Here is a 22,555-nt window from a genome sequence, read left to right as displayed (position 1 = left end):
CTACACAGCACATCCACCGCGTTAAATGCCATTAGTACTCAAATAAATTGCGGATTAAATCAAAACCCTCATCTTCGGACAATACCCATTGCGTTAGACCTGTCAAAAGCTTTTGATACGGTCAACTATGGCACGTTACTGCAAGACCTGGAAGGGTCTCCCCTTCCTCTAAGTCTTAAAAAGTGGACCGCAAATTATCTGTCTGGTCGGTTAGCATCGGTGCAATTCAGGAATGCAACATCCAAACCAATAGGAATTAAACAAGGTGTGGAACAGGGTGGTGTCCTATCCCCTATTTTGTTTAACTTGGAGAGCATGCAACCGCAATTGTACCGAAAATCCAGAGGCGTAATAAAATCCTCAAACCTCTTGCCGGCAGCACTTCGGGTAAAGATAAAGAAACGCTCATTACCACTTACAAAGCAATTGGCCGGCCGCATGCATGCTACGCGTCCCCGTTATGGTGGCCAAGCCTAAAGGCTACTCACTGGAAGAATTTACAGGCCTGCCAAAATAGCACCCTCAGAACCGCTACGGGCTGTCGTCTTACGTCCCCAGAACACCATCTACATAATGAGGCGAGAATACTCCCCATTAGGGAGAGAAATGAAATGATAACAAAACATCCCAACAGACATCTGATTGATGAGGCTACACCGCCCAGGGCTTATGAGGTCATCTCCGTAAGAATTATGAGGAAATAAGGTACCTGAGGACACAGCCATATAAAGCTAAAAACCACAAACAGGTCCTCAGTGAAATCCACAAAGAGTCGGACCTCTATGCCAGGAATATCCCAGTGAATCCAGTACTTAAAGAACAATACCAAAAACTAGCAGAAGAGGAACGACCACTGTTAACACAACAACAGGAGAAACGCACTCTGCCTAGGGAAACGCGAATCACTCTAGCTCAACTTCGATCTGGATACTGTAACCGGTTAAACTCTTACATATCCAGAATCAACCCCGACATGCAAAATGTATGCCCCGCTTGTAATGTGTCCCCACATGACACCAACCATCTCTTTAATTGTAATGTGGAACCAATGCCTCTAACACCCCTTTAATTATGGTCCACCCCTGTCGAAACAGCAAGTTTCCTTGGACTCTCGTTAGAGGATATTGATGGCAATTTGTGATCGGTCGCAGCTATTAGGTGGGGCGAAACATTACTACTACAACAACAACAACAACGTTACTGAACCTTTTCCGAAAATGAGGCCCTACACAATTGAATCCCGTACATTGAATGAAACAATGTTATACACATACCTTAATGTTACCATAAGCCGTTCTTCAGGAGGGACACTTTCACGCATATTGGTGTTTTCTTTCTGTATGGAAGCACCAACGAGCATAACCAAATCCTTGAATGTAGCTTTTGACATGCGATAAAATGTCCGGAACTTTGTATCATTCTGAGACAACTCCTTTGCACATACAAACAGTCTACAACTAACATTTTTCTGAATATATGGATGTGCCCAATATTTTCTCTTTGCTTTCTTTTCCTTTCTGCGACGAAGGAAATTTAGCAACACCAATTCTTCGTCGCTGGACATGTTTATCTTGACCGATACAAACAAAAATTGTTATTGAAAACTGCTTTGAATTGAAAATTATTTTTTTTCTCTTATGCGCGGTGGTGAAAACTTTTGTTTTTAATTTTATACAAAATCAACTTTTGTATAATGGCAATTATACAGCATAAATAAATTTTTGTAGCGATGCTTGTAAGTAGCTACGTATGCAGATCTTGAAGCGTAGAGGAATTGTAGCTACATAAAATATCTTGTACGCGTCTATGAGGCGTAGCCTCGTGTGCACCTTGCCTAACAATACTCCTTTGCAATGCGTTTGCGGACCACCATCAGCCGATCATTGCTCGTTTTTTAATGACCGTGATCACGACACGATGACAATCGAACAGAGTTGCCAAAAGTAAAATATTGCATACAAATAACTGATAATAAAATATTACTATGGCAACTCTGATAAAATGCAACTGGTTTTATGTATACATACTATAGTACAGAGAAATATTAGTTTCTTTATTCACGCAAATGCTAAATAACATAAGAAAATTCGTAGTATACAATATAAAAGTTGCATTGCCCCTCTCTATTTACTTTAATTTTAAATTAAATTCACTCCGATAATTCATTCCGACACAGTTCCTCTTTAGTACTTTGGCATATGATCGTCTGTGGGTGCTCCGTGGAGTGCTACAGTGAGAGTACTTTGGAAAGTATTCTCACGTATGTACTATTGGATTACTCACAACCAAAGCGAGAGTGGGATCATGTACTCCTCTCCTAGGACAAGGCAATGTTAATTGGAGCACATTTTTTGTATGAATACAGATTAGTTTTGGTACACTCCTATAATCTCAAAGGAGTATCCTTACACTATTTATGGAGTACTCGCGTTTTTTGAAGGGTATTAGATTCTTTATTCACGCAAATCCTAAATAACATAATAATATTCTTAGTATAACTATAGAAGTTGTATTGCGCCTCTTCATTTACTTTCATTTTAAATTAAATTTGGGCTTAAAAGACATTAGTATTACGCTCAACCAACGAGTCTTATAAATAAATTCAATCCGATAATTCTTTCCGACAACACAATTCCTCTTTAGTACTTTGGCATAAGATCCTCTGTGGGTGCTCTATGGAGTACTACAGTGAAAGTACTTTGGAAATACTAACAAACAAGGCGAGAGTGGGATCACCTACTCCTCTCCTAGGACATCGCAATGTTAATTGAAGAACATTTATTGTATGAATACAGATAAGTTTTGGAACACTCCTATACTCCCATAGGAGTATTCCTTACACTATTTATGGAGTACGCGCGTTTTGAAGGGTGCACCTCACTGCAAAATCAGAAATCACAAACATAAGATTGCGCATTCAGGAGCTCAAAATTACTTCGTTCTGCGTCACACTTGACTGCTTGAGCGAATAAAAGAATGAGAGAAAGAGCTAAACGAAAATGACGTTTTATTGCCCATAAAAACAGCTGTTCTTTTATTTACATACGTAATGCGCAATCTTGTAATTGTGATTTGTGGGTGGTGAAGAAATACAATAGTATCGATACTTTCTTCTATTTGCTTGTATTTCATCCCTACGGTGTAGTTGTTTAAGGGTAGTATTTGTAAATGAAATTGTGATTTTTACTCTGGTATAATGCTTTATTTGTTGTCTTATCATGGTGGGCTAAAAAATGTTCAAAAGGTACGCTGTATAAGGAATGCATATATGTAAATTAATCAAGACTTCAGTTTGCTAGATATAGTCGAATCGAAAGTTATTCGTTGAGAAGACAACGTTCTGAAAAGATATACGTGGATGTCACTGAAACTCCATCATTTAACCAAATATACGATGACAACTCCAACGAAAATAAAGGGGAATATGTAGATAAATGTGTTTGGAGACCTATTCCAAACATTCGTTTTGGGAATTTTAGCAGTATTTTAAAGAAATTGTCTAAATTTCGTCTCACATGTAAGTAAACTCGGTAATAGTCTATAAAGAGGATCGTCTGCTATAAAGGGTGGCGAAGAATTACTGCCATGATATGAACACTTACCATCAACACTCATCTTGTTCGCCATGACTTGCTCTTAGTTTATTTTATTTACTAAGAGCGTCAATGTCTTCTTTACCAAAGATAAGGAGCTCTATTAAGAACGCATTCGGCTCGCTTTTGTTTTATGTTGTTGTTGTTGTTGGTGTTGCTGCTGTTGTTGCTGCTGTAGCAGTTCTTCGCCCCATCCAATAGGGGAGTGTTATCGATGTGATGGTCCTTTTCCGGATACAGATCCGGTACGCTCCGGTACCATAGCACCATTAAGGTGCTAGCCCGACCATCTCGGGAACGATTTATATGGCCACATTAAACCTTCATGCCATTCCCTCCCTCCCCACCCCCAAGTTCCATGAGGAGCTTGGGGTCGAAAGAGCCTCGTCTGTTAGTGAAACAGGATTCGCCGCGGATAGGTGAGGTTGACAATTGGGTTTGGAGAAGCTATATATTGCGCTGGCAACCTGAAGGGTTGCGCTACACAGCCCCTTCAATCTGGTATTTTAGTTGCCCCTTACGACAGGCATACCTACCGCGGGTATATTCTGATCCCCTAACCCGCTGGGGGGTGTTTTTTTGCTTCATACGGCTGAGTTCTCAGGTGCCGCATTTCCTCAAAATGCTTACGGAGATGACTCCTTAAGCACCTGGGAGGTGTTGGCTCATCATATGTCTGTTGGGATGCCCAGGTTTCTGGGTATTCAACGGGAACTGTTAAGTTAGCATCTCATTCCTCTCCCTGATGGGTAGTATTCTCGCCTCATTATGTAGATGGTGTTCTGGGGACATAAGAAGACAGCCCGTGGCGGTTCTGGGAGCAGTATTTGGCAGGCCTGTAGCTTCTTCCAGTGTGTAGTTAGGTTTGGGTTAGTGACGCGTAGCATGCAATCGCCTGGCCAATTGCTTTGTCAGTGGTAATGAGCGTTTCTTTGTCTTTTCCCCAAGTACTGCCAGCAAGAGATTTGAGGGTTTTATTACGGCTCTGGATTTTCGGTACAATTGCGGCTGCATGCTCACCAAAACGTAGATCCTTATAAAACGTCACACCCAAGATTTTGGGGTGTGGGACAGTCGGCAGCGTAGTGCCATCGACGTCAATGTTCAAAATGGTCCACATTTGGGACGTCCATATTGTAAATAAGGTTACTTCCCGAAGGCTTTGGGAATACAGATCCGGTACGCTCCGGTAACACAGCACTATTAAGGTGTTAGCCCGACCATCTCGGGAACGATTTATATGGCCACATTCAGGGCCGCAGAGAGCCGAGCGGGCCCCTCGGACAGTTCGCGTTTAAACAATGTCATTTACGGCTTCGAAACGTGTTGTCATGTTACCAATCAAACAGTCCAAAAAAACGTAAAAAACTTGCTGTTTGAATTGAGTTTCGGAATCGCACTGTTGTTGTTGTTGTTGTAGCAGTGCTTCGCCCCACCTAACAGACGCGACCGATCACAAACTGTCATCAATATCCTCTAACGGGAGTCCAAGGAAACTTGCTGTTTCAACAGGGGTGGACCATAGGGAAAGGGGTGCTAGAGGCGTTGGTTCCACATTACAATTAAAGAGATGGTTGGTGTCATGTGGGGACACATTGCAAGCGGGGCATACATTTTGTATGTCGGGGTTGATTCTGGATAGGTAAGAGTTTAACCTGTTACAGTATCCAGAACGAAGTTGAGCCAGAGTGACACGCGTTTCCCTGGGGAGTATGCGTTCCTCTTCCGCAAGTTTTGGATACTTTACTTTGAGTACTGGGTTCACCGGGCAATTCCCGGCATAAAGGTCCGACGCCTGTTTGTGGAGTTCACCAAGGACCTGCTTATGTTTTTTCGCTTCATACGGCTGTGTTCTCAGATGCCGTATTTCCTCAAAATGCTTACGGAGATGACTCCTTAAGCCCCTAGGCGGTGCTGTCTCGTCAATCAGATGTCTGTTGGGATGCCCAGGTTTCTGGGTATTCAACAGGAACTGTTTGGTCAGCATCTCGTTTCTTTCCCTGATGGGGAGTATTCTCGCCTCATTATGTAGATGGTGTTCTGGGGACATAAGAAGACAGCCCGTGGCAATTCTGAGAGCAGTATTTTGGCAGGCCTGTAGCTTCTTCCAGTGGGTAATTTTTAGGCTTGGCGACCATATGGGTGACGCGTAGCACGTAATCGGCTGGCTAATTGCTTTGTATGTAGTCATGAGCGTTTCTTTATCTTTTCCCCAGGTACTGCCAGCAAGGGATTTGAGGATTTTGTTACGGCTCTGAATTAACGGAACAATTGCGGCTGCGTGCTCACCAAAATGTAGATCCTGATCAAACGTCACACCCAAGATTTTGGGGTGTAGGACAGTCGGTAGCGTAGAGCCATCGACGTGGATGTTCAAAATGGTCGACATTTGGGACGTCCATGTTGTAAATAAGGTCGCGGAAGATTTAGTCGGTGATAATGCCAGGTTTCGCGAGGCGAAAATCGGAATCACACTCAGGTGATTCGCCAAGTAATTCATCGAACTGGCGCTTTTTATCTTCCTTCTTTTCTCTGCGAAGGTATTAACAACTCCTATACTCCTTGCCAGCACCTTACAACATTTGCTGCATTTCCATCATTCGCAATTGCATCACGTAAATGAATATATTCTGCTCGAAGTTTCTTTTGATTCAGACGGATGAAAAGTAATCTTTCACTTTCGATTTTTGCATACATGTCAACGATGAATTGATGGAAGAGATCACGACATTGGAGAATGTGATTTGTTTGTTCCCCTCTGATCATGATACGGTGAGCATAAAAATCCATGCAAGATACCTGAAAAATGATTTTATGCATCATTGTTGTAATTTCATAATCAGAAGTATTTCACAGAAAGCTCTTGCATAAATTAATTGCTTACTTTTTTTGTTGTCGCTTCGCCTGTGACAAGATTAGTTTGCATTATGTTAAAATGGTAGCCGTCCTGTCCTTGCCAAAATATAATCTGATATTGAAGAGCGTCATAAGATCGGTGCGTTTCACTAACGCGTTGCAAAGTTTCATTTCGTCTACTTATCACAATATCACGATTATTGAACTCTGTTCCGACCATAACAATCGCAACTTCATTGATGGTTGGAGCATTAAAACGTCTTTCGTGTTCACCCGTTGGTATTTTATCTGCTATGATGATGACTTGATAATCATCCGCTGGCATTCTTTCTAATGCTGTCTGAAATAATTGAAGAAATTGGTTGCGTTCATGAAATAGTGTTTGTATTTCTGCAATAATTTCTCGTTTCGATGCTTGATAAATTGCACATCGTTGATCTGCTTCTGTTGTCTCATCACCCATGAAGTATATTTGCAAAAACTTTGAATCATCATCAGGAAGTGGAAGAAGTGAGCCGACTTGATGGTACACTTCTTCCTTGCACTTTAAATGTTGGCATGAAACCACTTTGAACAACATTTTTCGCCCCAAATGATGTCATTTGGAAACAGGAATTGTATTTGCGAATGCTATTCAAAAAATGTTTTGAAAATGTGTTCGTTCCAGAAATGTAAGCTCGATGTGGTTCTGGTGGCTCTTCAAGTGGTGGTAAATTCACTTTTCCAATTGAACAACACATGCCAGGCGCTTCTTTCTGAAACTTCAACGCACGGCAATACACGCAAACTTTATCCATTGGGCCAATCATAACATTTCGATGAGTACTATAGTCACAGTCTTTATTGTAATTGAACCAGGGATGCACCTTAACGTTAAGCTAATCGTTTATCAAAAAATTTCCACCGTTTCCGTTGAAACACTTCGAAATATTATCGATAAAGAAATTATCAAGATAAATTGTATCTCGTTTTTAACTGAAACGAAAAGCTTTCGTTAACGTTAAAAACGTTAACAAAAACGTGATACTTTATGTTTGAATTGTGCTGGCAATGCTATAGCCATGGTGAAGCCGTAAGGTGGTAACAACGAGCGCACATACACACACAAACTCCATATAATTTGTTTGTGTAATTCGTTGGTGGTAATGTCAAAAACACTCTGAGAAATGTTCGTACTGTCAAAATTCATGAGAAAAGTTGCAATCAGCTTGGCTATTGCTTTCACCTTTAATGACTCCGCCATCAATCAGCTTTGCCAGCATAGTTTGAAATTAATAATGAACATAAACGATTTGATTCCGTTTTGATATGGCAGAAAACGAAACGAAATCATTTCGTTAATTTGACGTTTTTAACGTTAATAAACGAAACGAAATGACTTTGTTTCGTTTATTAACGTTAATTATCGTAACGAAATGATATCGGTTCGTTGGTTAAGCATGCCTGAATTGAACGCTTGCAATTTTAAATCTGAACGTAATAATGCTTGAGCATGTTGTAGGCGATCATTCTGAAGACGTATTTCACGTTGCTCATTTGTTTCATTTGCTCTGGCAGTTGAAGTTCTGATTCGGTTTGTTTCATTTGGAATAGAGCGTTGTTGTGGCGTCTCTGATGCTCTGGCAGTTAAAGTTGAGATTCTGTTAGTTTCATTTCGAATAGAGCATTGTTGTGTCGTCTCTGATGCTCTGGCAGTTAAAGTTGCGATTCGGTTAGTTTCATTTCGATCAGAACGTTGTTGCGGTGTTTCTATTGCTGTGCGACTTCCGACTTGAGCTGCTCTTCTTGTCGATCTTCCAAGAGATGATTTTTTTGGTGGCATTTTTTCGAGGTTGGTGCCTGGAAACTGCTTCACAAATAAAACACTTTATTTAGGTTAAACACTTATTATTTATTAGACACTTATTCACTTTTATAATTATAGTCGATGTTCTACGAAACTACCTCGCTTAAGTACTTTTTTTTAGCGACGAACTGTTCAAGTTTGTTGAGCTAACGAATTTGCTTCTGTTATCCCGAAACGTCGGCGCGAAGAAGAAGTATTTAAGCGAAGTGTTCAGTGTTGTCACTCTACCACTATAGTGGTAGATCTACCACTATTTAGGCTAAAATCCGGATCTACCACTCCTACCACTTTTTTTTTTTAAATCTACCACTTTTTTATTTGCCTGCATTTGACTATGTTCTTTAAGTTGCTCACAATGACCTGAAATTACGACTTGGTTACAGAAAATGAAAAAAATGTCTGCGATGATTTTATGTTTGCTGAATTATCGGCATATATGTGCAATTTGGCAGTCCTTCCCCATAGCTCTGCTGGCGCTGAAAGATTGTTTTCACTAATGAATGCAATTAAATCTTGTAAGAGAAATCGTCTAAGTGTATTATGTGAGAAAATCAAATTTTCACCAAAAAAATGTGTGATTTTTATAATACTTATGTACCTTCGAAAGAACTTATACAATTTTATGTAAAATTTAACTTTATTGATGGGAAATTCGTGCCAAAAACTTTGTAATAATCTGATTTTTCGACTGCTGAGTGGAATATCGCCGTATCTCAGCCGCCGTTTCGAAAACGCCCTATTCCAGAAAATTTTGGAATAACGCCCTATTTCAGAACTTGTTTCAAAAACGCTCTATCTCAGCTTAAATTTAATAAATTTGTGACATAAGCTGGGACGTTTATGAAAAACTTTTTGGGCGTTCTTCAATCGAGTTCTGAGATAGGTCGTTTTCAAAAGAGTATGCCTTCGATGTCACGGATGTAAGTTGTAAGATTTAAAAAATAAATTGTTTTAATGCACAAGTCTATTTCATTAGATTTGGGCTATTGGTACTCGTTGGATACCATTGAAGTAATTTGTTATTTTAAGGTTTCTTAGTAATATTATTATATGTTTGAACTATGTGTTATGAAAAATAGAATATTTGGAGACTGTAATTGTAGTCGTATCCACACATGGTTTGTTAAAGTTCTTGTACGGTAGTTCGCATTTGATTATCAATTTCAGCTGTTAAGGTTTTTGTAGTAATTAAATTTTCAAACTTTTAAGACTAGTGCTTTGATACTTATTCTAATAGTTTATCAAAAAAAAAAAAACGCCTAAAAACTACCGACTGCTAACTTCAGAATTAAAGTCACACTATTATTTAATTATATTTTTATACTCAGTTGGGCAGAGCTCACAGAGTATATTAACTTTGATTGGATAACGGTTGGTTGTACAGGTATAAAGGAATCGAGATAGATATAGACTTCCATATATCAAAATCATTAGTATCGAAAAAAAATTCGATTGAGCCATGTCCGTCCGTCCGTCCGTTAACACGATAACTTGAGTAAATTTTGAGGTATCTTGATGAAATTTGGTATGTAGGTTCCTGGGCACTCATCTCAGATCGCTATTTAAAATGAATGATATCGGACTATAGCCACGCCCACTTTATCGATATCGAAAATTTCGAAAAATCGAAAAAGTGCGATAATTCATTACCAAATACGGATAAAGCGATGAAACTTGGTAGGTGAGTTGAACTTATGACGTAGAAGTGAAAACTAGTAAAATTTTGGACAATGGGCGTGGCACCGCCCACTTTTAAAAGAAGTTAATTTAGCAGTTTTACAAGCTGTAATTTGGCAGTCGTTAAAGATATCGTGATGAAACTTGGCAGGAACATTACTCTTATTACTATATGTATGCTTAATAAAAATTAGCAAAATCGGAGAACGACCACGCCCACTTTTTAAAAAAAAATTTTTTTTAAAGTCAAATTTTAAAAGAAAAGTTAATATCTTTACAGTATATAAGTAAAGTATGTCAACATTCAACTCCAGTAATGATATGGTGATATGGTGCAACAAAATACAAAAATAAACGAAATTTTTAAAATGGGCGTGGCTCCGCCCTTTTTCATTTAATTTGTCTAAGGTACTTTTAATGCAATATGTCGAACAAAACATTACCAATCCTTGTGAAATTTGGTAGAGGCCTACATTCTAGGACGATAACTGTTTTCTGTGAAAAAGGGCGAAATCGGTTGAAGCCACGCCCAGTTTTTATACACAGTCGACCGTCTGTCCTTCCGCTCGGCCGTTAACACGATAACTTGAGCAAAAATCGATATATCTTTACTAAACTCAGTTCACGTACTTATCTGAACTCACTTAAATTGGTGTAAAAAATGGCCGAAATCCGACTATGACCACGCCCATTTTTTCGATATCGAAAATTACTAAAAATGAAAAAAATGCCATAATAATATACCAAATACGAAAAAAGGGATGAAACATGGCAATTGGATTGGTCTATTGACGCAAAATATAACTTTAGAAACGCATTCTAGAGTCACCCCTGGTCCACGCTTATGTTGATATCCCGAAAAGGCGTCCACGAATAGAACTAAGGCCCATTCCCTTTTAAAATACTTATTAACACCTTTCGTTTGATACCCATATTGTTCAAAAGCATTCTAGAGTCACCCCTGGTCCACCTTTATGGCAATAGTCCACCTATAGAACTAAATCCCCCACGCCCTTTTAAAATAATCATTAACACCTTTTATTTGGTACCCATATTGTACAAACGCATTCTAGAGTCACCCCTGGTCCACGTTTATGGCGATATCCCGAAAAGGAGTCCACCCATAGAACTAAGGGCCATTCCCTTTTAAAATACTTATTAACACCTTTCGTTTGATACCCATATTGTACAAAAGCATTCTAGAGTCAACCCTAGTCCACCTTTATAACGATATTCCGAAAAGGCGTCCACCTATAAAACTAAGGCCCACTCCCTTTTAAAATACTCATTGACACTTTTCATTTGATACCCATATCGTACAAACAAATTCTAGAGTCACCCCCAGTCCACCTTTATGGCGATATCTCGAAATTAACACCTTTCATTATTTACTCATATCGTACAAACAAATTCTAGAGTCACCCCTGGTCCACCTTTATGGCGATATCTCGAAAAGCGTCCACCTATAGAACTAAGACCCACTCCCTTTTAAAATACTCATTAACAGGGGGACTCATGAAAGCATATAAACTTATAAGGTGTAAAATTATATGCATTTACACACGCTGTTATATGAACGCACCTAGTAATACTCTTGATAAACTGAATTGTCGATCAGCTGTTTTACTGTCAAAAAAAATTTTCATTATTATTATTAATTAAAAATGGTAAGATTAAGTGAAAAATTAAAACTAAAACGTCTTTACAAAGATATTCTTGTAAATGACTTGCTGATGTTGGAGATTTCTGATGAAAATGACGGTAATATTTGTGCTTTTGGCCAGATGGCTTGTGTAATAACCATTTCCATTGCAGAGAATAAAAAAAGGAAAGAGGACGAAATTTGGGAGGATTTCACGTTTGCTATGGTTGCGTTCACTGAGATAAGGTATGGGTGTGACTTTTTTCACCATTCCGTCCCTAAATCTCACCAGTTTTTGCAAGACGTATGGCCTGCCTTAGATGAAGGAAGGTTTCGAACAATTACTCGAGTTAGCCGCTCAACGTCCCAAGTGTTGTATGACTTGATCAAGGACGACGAAATATTCAACGGTCCGCGCTCTTGCAAGCAGTTCTCGCTAGAAACGCAACTTTTAGTTGTTTTATATCGCCTGGGCTCAAGTGGAGAGCACCCTCTCACGATAAGCAAAATTGCGAGTTTGTTTGGTGTTAGCGATGGTGGAGCAATACAGGTAGAACTTAACATTTTTTTTGAAAAAATAATAATTAATACAAAATCTTTATACAGAACATGACGAACAGAATATTTGAAGCCATTTTAAGGGTGAGACAGCAGTTTGTGTACTGGCCAGACAGTGCTGAGCGTCAAAGTTTAGTAGCTGAAACTTTTGACGAGTTGCCCCACTGTATTGGCTATGTTGATGGCACTGAAATAAAGTTAGCCGAGAAACCGCTTGATGATCCGGAAGCTTACTTTTCTAAGAAGCATGTGTATTCATTGAAAGCGCAGGCTGTGTGCGACTATAAGCTACGAATCCGTCATTTGGTGCTCGGCTTCCCTGGAAGCGTCCACGATGCCAGAATATACAACAATTGCAGTTTAGTGACCCAAGCTTCAAGCTTGTTTACAGGTGCACAATGGCTGGCAGGCGACATTGCTTATAAATTAACAAGTACTGTTATAACCCCCTTCAGATCCACCTCTACAGAAATAACTTCGCATCAGCGAAATGCATTTAACCGCCAATTTAGCCAATATCGAATAAGAATTGAGCATTGTTATGGTATATTGAAGGAGCGCTTTAACAGTTTAAAAGAGCTCAGAGTTACGATACGAAATGTTGAGTTGGTTAAATTTGCTTGTAGGTGGATATTAGTATGTGCAATTCTACACAACATTGTCATACAGCAAAAATACGATAACATTGACATAACCGACATAACTGAGGGTGATATTGGTGGCGAGGATGAAGAGGGGCCTGAAACACCAAATTGGTCTAGCAGCGAGGGTGAAGCAAAACGGCGTGCTATTCTAACTTTTATGCACGCATCACATTAACAGAACTACACATTTCTATCCTTATCCCTCTCTCTACACCTATAACCATACCAACCTCTCTCCTTTCCTTTTTATTCCTTCCACTTACTCTCTTGTTCTTCTTCCTCTTCATCTCCCCAATTTTCATCCTCCCATCAATTTTTCTCTCCGTCTTTTCCACTGCCTCTGTTTCTTATGCTATCCTTATTCCTATTCCTGTTCTAATTTTTATTTCTATTCCCCTCACTCTCTCTACAAAATCACACACACATATTAATTTTTGTTATATGTTTGGAAAACTCCACAATCAATATTGTAATTATTCATATTTATTAATTTTTATAATTCATTACATTTGAATTCGCTTTTATTTTGTAATAAAAAATTTTAAATTAAAGAACTGAAAATGTAAAATTTCATTAAACAAAAATACGATTGCACTGAAATTTTTAGTTTCTTTAAAAAGTGCTGATGTAGGCAGATTTGTTGCCATTAATATCTGATTAAATATAATTAATCTTAATGTTAGTTAAGTGAAATTAAAGTTGGTTAGCAGAAGTTGATTCTAAATGGGTGGACAATAGTGGTGATATTTTTTATATCTATTTTATTGAATTTACTGAAATAGCGAAGGTTCTAACGAAAATGGAAGACACCAACACATGGCTGATAATTAATTTTAACAAATGCTAAGAGAGTAGACGTGTTCTTACTTCGCTGCAATAAAATACATTTAGAAACAGATATACGTCATTTTAATTATTTAAATTACGCGGAAGTTCTTAGTTAAACCATTTGCAACCATTTTGTGGAAACCGTTTTTGTCATATTTTGCTTGCTTTTGAAATACGTAAATAAATTTAATATAAATTCACAATATGGCTCAAAGACCAAAGACTAAAACTACTCGGCAAACAGCGGCGGCATCTTCCCCACTTCTCACTCCAACGTTTGCTAAATCTTCAACAATTGAGAGTCCACCGCCAATTTCGAGTGAGATTTCGCGCCTAGAGGCAAAAATGATTCTGTGGAAAGAGATCATCGTGGAACATCTAAAAGAGTCAGAGGAGCGAGTTTTGCAGAGAGTTGGTGAGTTGGTAGCGGAGATAGCAAATTTAAAAATCAATTATAGCAAAATGGAAAAAAGGGTTGAGTTGGCTGAAAGTGAATGTAGACAGCTTAGATCAGATGTAATTTCTTTAAAAAGCCAGCTCAGTGAATGCCAACATAATGCGGTGCTGTCTGATTTATTGTTAAGTGGGGTCCCCCAAACGCCAAATGAGGATTTGTCTGGAGTATTTCAGAGCATATGTCGCACGGTTCAAATAAGCGCGCCAACAATACGTGATGTTTTTCGAATTAAAAAGAGCAAAAATGGCAACTCACCCATAATAATAAAGCTCAATTCGCCTACCGAACGCTCTTTGCTTTTAAGAGCAATTGCGAATTTTTGTAAAACAAACAAAAGGCCATTGACACTCAGTGATATTGAGCATAGTGGAAATGGCAAAATATTTGTCCATGAGTGCCTAACGAAGAATAACCGCGAGATATTACAGTATGCATTGCAACTGAAAAAACAGAAGCGAATCACTGCTGTTTTCTCAATTCGTGGATGTGTGTATGTCCGCGCTAGTCAACAAAGCGAAGCGCAGAAAATTAATGACAGAGAGAGCGCTGATAAAATTGCAGCAGTCAGCACATAGAAAAGTACTCAACCATAAACATATGATAAACATGACTTACTCATTATTGATTTTTTGTTTATTCTCAATTTTTATTACTTCTTTTTTTATGGTGTTTATTTCCCTAACTTTACTCTTTATGTTCTCAATATTTCTAATTGATTTTTACAGCTTACTTAAAATCATCCAGCTTGTTTATTTTGATTATGGATAAATTGACCAATGATTGTGCTGACAGTGGGCATGTAAAGTTCATACTGAGTCAAATTTCAAAAGAACATGCATTTAATTTATGTCACCTAAATACACGTAGTCTTACGGTTGAAAAATTAGACTATCTTTCTTATGTATTTGCTGAGCAAAATATTGATTTAATTTGCATCACTGAGACTTGGTTTAGATGCAGTGTTGATGATCGGTCATACGCGATTAATGACTATGCATTACTGCGAAATGACAGAAAAGGCAATATTCGTGGTGGTGGAGTTGCAATTTATTGCAAAGAGGTTTTAAACCCAAAGATAGTTTATTGTTCAGATGACGCAAGTGTGGTTGAATATATTTTCATTGAAATAGGTGACTCACGAACAAACTGCTTCGTAGCGTGTATTTATAACCCGAGTAGGACTAACGATTTGGAAGATTTATTTAAGAAAATTTCTGAATTTACAGTTAAATACCAACATGTTGTCATCTGCGGAGATCTTAATGTTGATCTTCTTATTAACGATTCCCGTAGTAGAAGCATTCTTGGTAATTTTCAGGCTTATGACTTGAACATTGTTAACGAGTTCGCGACACGCTTTGCGCCAAATAGTAAACCTAGCATGCTAGATCTTATATGCGTTAACAATACTAAGTTCGTAAACCATGTTGACCAAATTCCTATGGAGGGTATCTCTGACCATGAAATGATTTTCCTATCCTATGGTTTAAAATTTAATGCAATAGAGCACGACATAGAATTGACGTACAGGGATTTCAATGGCATAGTGATAGAAGCATTAAATGAAGAGGCCTCTCGTCTGGACTGGAGTGGATGTTTTTCATTTTCTCAGTTAGATGAAAAGTTGAAATATTTTAATAATCTTGTCCACTACCTCTTCAGTAGATTTGTACCTCTTAAAACCATTAGAGTTCGAAGTAATAAGAAACCATGGTTTACAAGAGAAATTTTAAATCTTATAAAAAAACGGGGTAGAGCATACAGGGAATGGAAGATATCTCAGAGTAAAAACCACTGGGAAGTTTACCGCCTTTTGCGTAACCAAGCTACCCTGTGCATTCGGAATGCCAAGATAGCATACCTCAACACAAAATTTAATAATAATTTGCCCCCTAAAACGCTTTGGCAAAATCTTCGCTTGTTGGGAATATCTAATAACAGTAAAATTCAATGTAATTTTGATCCAAATGAAATGAACCAACATTTTTTGGGCAGTAGTTCTGATGGTAATACTAATGATAGTATCGATAATATGTCTTTCAGTGTAGGCAGTGCACCAAATATCAATCGCTTCGATTTCTCAGTGGTTACAGAGGCTGAAGTGTTAAACGCTATATTTGCTATTAAGTCGAATGCTGTAGGAATCGATGGAATTAGCATACGATTTATCAAACTGATCCTTTCTGTTGTTATCTCTCCGCTTACTCACATTTTTAATTTTTCTGTAACTAGCAGTAGTTTTCCTAGTCAATGGAAAATAGCCAATGTTGTCCCGGTCCCCAAAACTAAGTCTCCGAGCTCCTGCAATGAGTTTAGACCGATAAGTCTGTTGCCTTCTTTATCGAAGGTATATGAGAAGTTATTGGCAACGCAAATAACTGAACATATAACTACGAATAACTTGCTATCGGACGTCCAGTCGGGATTCAGAAGAGGGCACAGCTGTGCGTCATCCGTGTTAAAGATTCTTGAAGATATACGTCCAGCCTATGACAATAATGAACTTACTGTGTTAGTACTACTGGATTTCTCCAAAGCGTTTGATACGGTTGATTTCAAAATACTTCTTTTCAAGCTCGAAGCCAGCTATAATTTCAGCCCTTTTGCAATCAAGTTAATGCGAAGTTATCTCCTCGAGCGATTTCAACAGGTTCAATGCGATAACCAAGTCTCTAGTCTAAAACCAATCACATCTGGTGTTCCACAGGGATCGATCCTAGGACCATTATTGTTTACACTCTTCATCAATGACATAGTTACTTGTTGCCACAATGCCTCCATACATTTATATGCAGACGATACCCAATTATACATGTCTCGACCTATCGGTCTTTCCGAAGATTTATTTGCTAGACTGAATGAAGACTTAAGACGTATAGCAAACTGGGCTAACCTAAATAAACTATCTCTCAATGCAGCTAAATCTAAGGCGATTACGTTAGAAAATACATCAAATGACGTAAACAACTTTCCTGATATTATTCTCAATGGAGATAAAATTATTTTTCATAATGTGGTAACTAATTTAGGTTATAAAATCAACTCTAAACTGACTTGTGTTGACCATATCAACCTTGTGGTGAGGAAGATATATAATACCTTGCGTAATTTATACAGAACTGCCTATTTGTTACCACGAGACGCTAAGATGAAACTGGTCAAAGCTCTAATAATACCTCAAGTCTCTTATGGTGAACTAATATACGGTAACCTGGACTCAATGTCACTCAACAAATTACAGCTGGCCTTTAACAATGTTGCCCGGTTTGTTTATTCTAAAAAGAAATTTGATCACATATCTTCTTATGCAATGCAGATTCTTGGATGCGATATCTATAATTTCCTAAAAATGCGAAATCTCTGTTTTTTGCATAAGCTAATACACTCACAAAAGCCGCCGTACTTATTTAACAAACTAAGTTTCTGCCAATCTACACGGACTTTGAATCTAGTAGTCCCGAATTTTAGGTACACAACGTCATCCAGAATGTTCTTTGTCAGTACAATCCGTCTATGGAACTCACTCCCATACGCAACTAAAGCTATTAGGAAAGCAGGATGTTTTAAGCAGGCAGTATTATCTTTTCTCAACTCTTAACCTACCTTTTAATTATATATCTTTATCCTTGTCACAAAAATTTTGAACTGAGGATGTTTAATTGTTAAAGAATAAGTTTATTTTATTATATTTTTAACTCTTGTATTTGCGTTATATTATATTAGATTATATTATATTATATTATATTACTCTACTTTTATTTTTGATAATGTGATACGATTGATGTACTATCAAAAGACTATGTCTTACTTGTACAAAAACTCAAATAAATAAATGAAAATGAAATGAAATTCATTTTCTAAAAATTTATATTACCTTACAAAAACAAACAAAATCATTTTACTCACATATTTTTTGTTCAATAAAGCAGGTAAATTAATAGTCGTGAATCTAGCTGCCAGAAAATGACTTTTATTCATAGTTGAGCACAATGCATTAGGGTTTAATTTCTACTACCCCTAAATTTTTGGATTTAAATTAAATTTTCCACTACCATTATAATTTTAGTGTAACGTTCTCTACTAGCATTAAATTTTTTACCATTAAACAATTAAGTAGTAGTCCAAATTGTTTTCATTACCATGAAAAAATTTAGTGGTAGTGGAAATTTAAATCTAATGCATTGTTCCCAACTATTCTATCATAGTATCATAGCTAAACTTTGTCTCGGTGGGCTTCACTATGACAATAAGTGTCCGTGTGTCCGTCTGCTTGGTTAAAATACAAGAATGAAACTACTTAAGCTTACAATCAATTTCATACTTCTTCAATCGTTCCTGACTTTCTAATTTTAATTTTTCGATTTGTAATTTCTCTTCTTTTTGTATTTCAAGTTCCATCTTTCTTAATTCAATTTGATTTTTCAATTCAAGCTCTTTTAGTTGTACTTTATTTTTTCCCTTTCCCTCTCAAGCTCTAATTTTTGAACTTCTAACTCCAGTTTCTTCCTTGAATAAGAAGAAGGTCGTTAAAGGTGTTAGTAGTAGGCATTTTTTTCCGTTTGTTTTTTTCGTTGTTGAATCGGTGATAACGTTCTGGTTTGTGGCAATTTATGCTCAAAAGTGCTATGTTGTGTATTGACCGGTTTTGCATTACACATTCTGTTCTGCTTGTGCTGCGTTAAATCAACACTACTTTGAAGACAAAGAGGCTCAGGAGTACTAGTTTGGCTTCTGGCGACAGGCTCAAAGACGGAGTCCTGTTCTGGTTCTGTGTCTGTGACACAGGAAATTGAGTAGGAATGGTCGATTGTCATTTGCGTATCAATTTGGCTGTCGAAAATAAACGGCGGGCTTACATTTTTGCGCTGCCCAAATATATCAGCAAGCATATCGAAATTTGGGCATATTTTTTTATGTATGCTGTCACACTAGACTCGTCACCACTGGCCAACAAACCAGACCCCGTCTTGATCTTCCAATCGAGAGCATTTTGCATTTTAATGACATCCATTATATTTGTCCTGGCGGCCACCGTGGTGTGATGGTAGCGTGCTCCGCCTATCACACCGTATGCCCTGGGTTCAACTCCCGGGCAAAGCAACATCAAAATTTTAGAAATAAGGTTTTTCAATTAGAAGAAAATTTTTCTAAGCGGGGTCGCCCCTCGGCAGTGTTTGGCAAGCGTTCCGGGTGTATTTCTGCCATGAAAAGCTCTCAGTGAAAACTCATCTGCCTTGCAGATGCCGTTCGGAGTCGGCATAAAACATGTAGGTCCCGTCCGTCCGGCCAATTTGTAGGGAAAATCAAGAGGAGCACGACGCAAATTGGAAGAGAAGCTCGGCCTTAGATCTCTTCGGAGGTTATCGCGCCTTAAATTTATTTTATTTTATTCTATTTGTCCAAGACTTCTTGCCATTGATTTTATTCTTGTGTAGAAGCGTTCGGCTGTCGGCTTCTGAAATAACAAAATATTTGAATATAAGTATTTACATCATTTTGCCAAAGTAGGTAGATCATAGATTCCTAGTAAAAGAATCACAAAACCAACGTACATACGGCCACAATTATGCACATGTACATATGTATACAACAGACTGTCCCAGCCTGAACGGCGATATTTAGTTGAAACATGTAACAGCAACGCTGGGTCAGTGCAAGTTGGCATAAAATACGCAATAAACAATCACATATAAATATGTAAAAAAATATGCGACACATTGCTCCTGGCCAAGGCTGGTAAATATTGCAGCTAAATTGAAAGTTAGTCGAGCTGGTGGCAGCAATATTGGGCAGGTTAAGTCGACTACCGCATATGTTAAACTTTAAACAGATTGCTTTTAGTTATCAGCAATTAATGCACTCAAAACAATTGTATACATACCTCAAAAGACTCCGGCCGGCCTCTAGTTGCTTCAGCAACTGCTTCAATTAAATCCATATTTTCTGATTCTGTCCATCGGTGTGATGGATTTACTCTTCTTCGTTTGGATTTTTGTTTTGTGTTCTGAAATACAATAGATTATATATAAAAATGTAAAAATTACAAAAGAATTGTTTATTTTACCTCCTCCATTGCTTGAATTTACTTTTTAGCAAACGCAAATAGTTTTTATCAGCTGTTATGTCTGCAAGGTTGCATTCCTTTGAGTTTATCACGTTTACACGGTAAAATGTGCGCGTAAATTTATACAGATTGTGTAAATGATTTTTCATACAAAATTTGACAGTTCGTTTACGCACTAGATAAATTTATACGTTTACACACTTTATAAGGCATTTATACGGTTACATGAGTCCCCTTAACACCTTTCATTTGATACCCATATCGTACAAACAAATTCTAGAGTCACCCCGGGTCCACCTCTATGGCGATATCTCGAAAAGGCGTCCACCCATAGAACTAAGGCCCACTCCCTTTTAAAATACTCATTAATACCTTTCGTTTGATACCCGTATTGTACAAACGCATTCTAGAGTCACCCCTGGTCCACGTTTATGGCGATATCTCGAAAAGGCGTCCACACATAGACCTAAGGCCCACTCCCTTTGAAAATACTCATTAGCACCTTTCATTTGATACCCATATCGTACAAACAAATTCTAGAGTAACCCCTGGTTCACCTTTATGGCGATATCTCTAAAAGACGTCCACCTATAGAACTTAGGCACACTCCCTTTTAAAATACTCATTAACACTTTCATTTGATACCCATATCGTACAAACAAATTCTAGAGTCAGCCCTGGTCCACCGTTATGGCGATATCCCTAAATGGCGTCCATCTATAGAACTATGGCCCACTCCCTCTTAAAATACTCTTTAATACCTTCCATTTGATACACATGTCATACTAACACATTCCAGGGTTACCCTAGGTTCATTTTACTACGAGATGATTTTCCCTTATTTTATCTCCATAGCTCTCAACTGAGTATGTAATGTTCGGTTACACCCGAACTTAGCTTTCCTTACTTTATTTGATAAGGTCTAAAGCCTATACAGTATACACATACTCTTCATACAGATATATTTATATGTATGTTGTTAATGCACTTGAGGTTGTTATGTTCGTTTTAATGGTTGAATAATAATAATTTGAAATCAATTATAACTCGAATCATGACAAGGCAACGATAGTCAACACAGCCAAGAATTTTGTCAGAAGAGTTCTCTCCAGTAGTGATGAAGTCTACCACAGGAGAATATAAAAGCAATAAAAAACATATTCAGACCAATTCGAAATATTCGCGCGGAATTTTGTTCTCGCGAAAAAATTCCTCCAATTCTTTTCTCCTAGGGAGAAGAATAATTGGGGAATAGGAATTTCGAATTTTCGAAGTCAACTGTTTTGTCAATTGAAATTTCGTTGCGCATTTCTAATTTTGTTTAAAAAATTGTAAAGTTTAATTATTGTTGCCAATTTGTTTGAAATTAAGAAATAAGGTATAAACAATGCACATTATTGCATTTCATGTGGTATTCACTGAAATGAGTAATGAATTGGTGCCACAGCAGCATCAACAGAGGAGCATAAGAAGAAGACCGGCGGGATAACACAAATCCGCCGGAGTTGCCTGCATTCATTCTGCAAAGCAATTTTCTGGCGGTCAAGTCGAGTTGAGTTCACCTTTCGCCATATGCCAAAATCTATTTAAGCCTTCTTAAAAAATCCTTGCGCAATTTCTGAGAATATTGTGGTAGAATGTAAATACATATTTTAGCACAAATTTGTACAAATAAGTGTTCTTTCTTAAAATAACCAATTTCCTTTAACTATTTTGATGCATTCCCTTTAATTTATCTAGTGAAAAAACTCCTATGAAATGGCAGAGAAATCTCCCTCTCCCTCACCTTCATAATACCTACTTTTCTTCCATGACCGGTTTCTGTTTTTTCGAACATTGGTCAGAATAGGAAGAAAGGGAGAAGTGAAAAAACTCACAAGGAATTTTTATTTAGAATACGAGGAATGGGAGAAGGGAAAAACTCGCACGGAATTTTCTTTTAGAATTGGGCTGATTATAATATAGAGCTATATAAGAGATTATTTCGTCAAATTAAATACAAATAAACCAACTAATGATACAAAGAAAAGTATAAATCGACCACATTTGTATCTGGTCTGTCTAATAGAATAAAATATTCAAACATATATGACAGAGAGATTTAAATTAGCTTTCACATACAATAATACGTTGCAACGGAGGATTTTTAGCAATACGAAAAGCAGAATAGAGAAATTTGATAAATCGGACGTTATATATAAAATTAATTGTAATAGCGACGGGTCCCACGTATGTGACAAAGTATATGTGGGGACAATCGAAAATTTAAGACGAGGATTTCCGGACATAAATCAAATATTAAAAATCGTGACAACCCTAATGACAATAAGACACCTTTAACTCAGCACTGCAGAACCACTGGACACTCTCCCGAATTTGAAAATGTAACA

At 37.7% G+C, this 22,555-nt stretch overlaps 1 protein-coding gene across 8 annotated transcripts in view; it reads left to right on the top strand.

The window, feature by feature from the left end:
• Positions 1–3,100: 3,100 nt before the first annotated feature.
• The window catches only part of LOC137240175 (protoheme IX farnesyltransferase, mitochondrial-like), a 367,290-nt gene continuing 347,835 nt past the window's right edge, over positions 3,101–22,555 (top strand). For 4 of the 8 annotated variants that reach the window (XM_067766114.1, XM_067766111.1, XM_067766112.1 and 1 more), the window contains exons 1-2: positions 3,101–3,244; positions 3,292–3,517. In XM_067766114.1, coding sequence (XP_067622215.1) covers positions 3,197–3,244; positions 3,292–3,517 — 274 coding nt within the window. In that variant the 5' untranslated portion in view covers positions 3,101–3,196. Of the gene's footprint in view, positions 3,245–3,291; positions 3,518–11,479; positions 12,165–12,220; positions 13,366–22,555 lie in introns of those variants that run through there. The other 4 variants (XM_067766110.1, XM_067766109.1, XR_010949622.1 and 1 more) reach the window with 4 other exon arrangements.

This window comes from Eurosta solidaginis, chromosome 2 (assembly GCF_040869045.1).
Source record: "Eurosta solidaginis isolate ZX-2024a chromosome 2, ASM4086904v1, whole genome shotgun sequence".
Classification (NCBI taxonomy): domain Eukaryota; kingdom Metazoa; phylum Arthropoda; class Insecta; order Diptera; family Tephritidae; genus Eurosta; species Eurosta solidaginis.
This window is presented reverse-complemented; position numbering and strand designations above follow the sequence as displayed.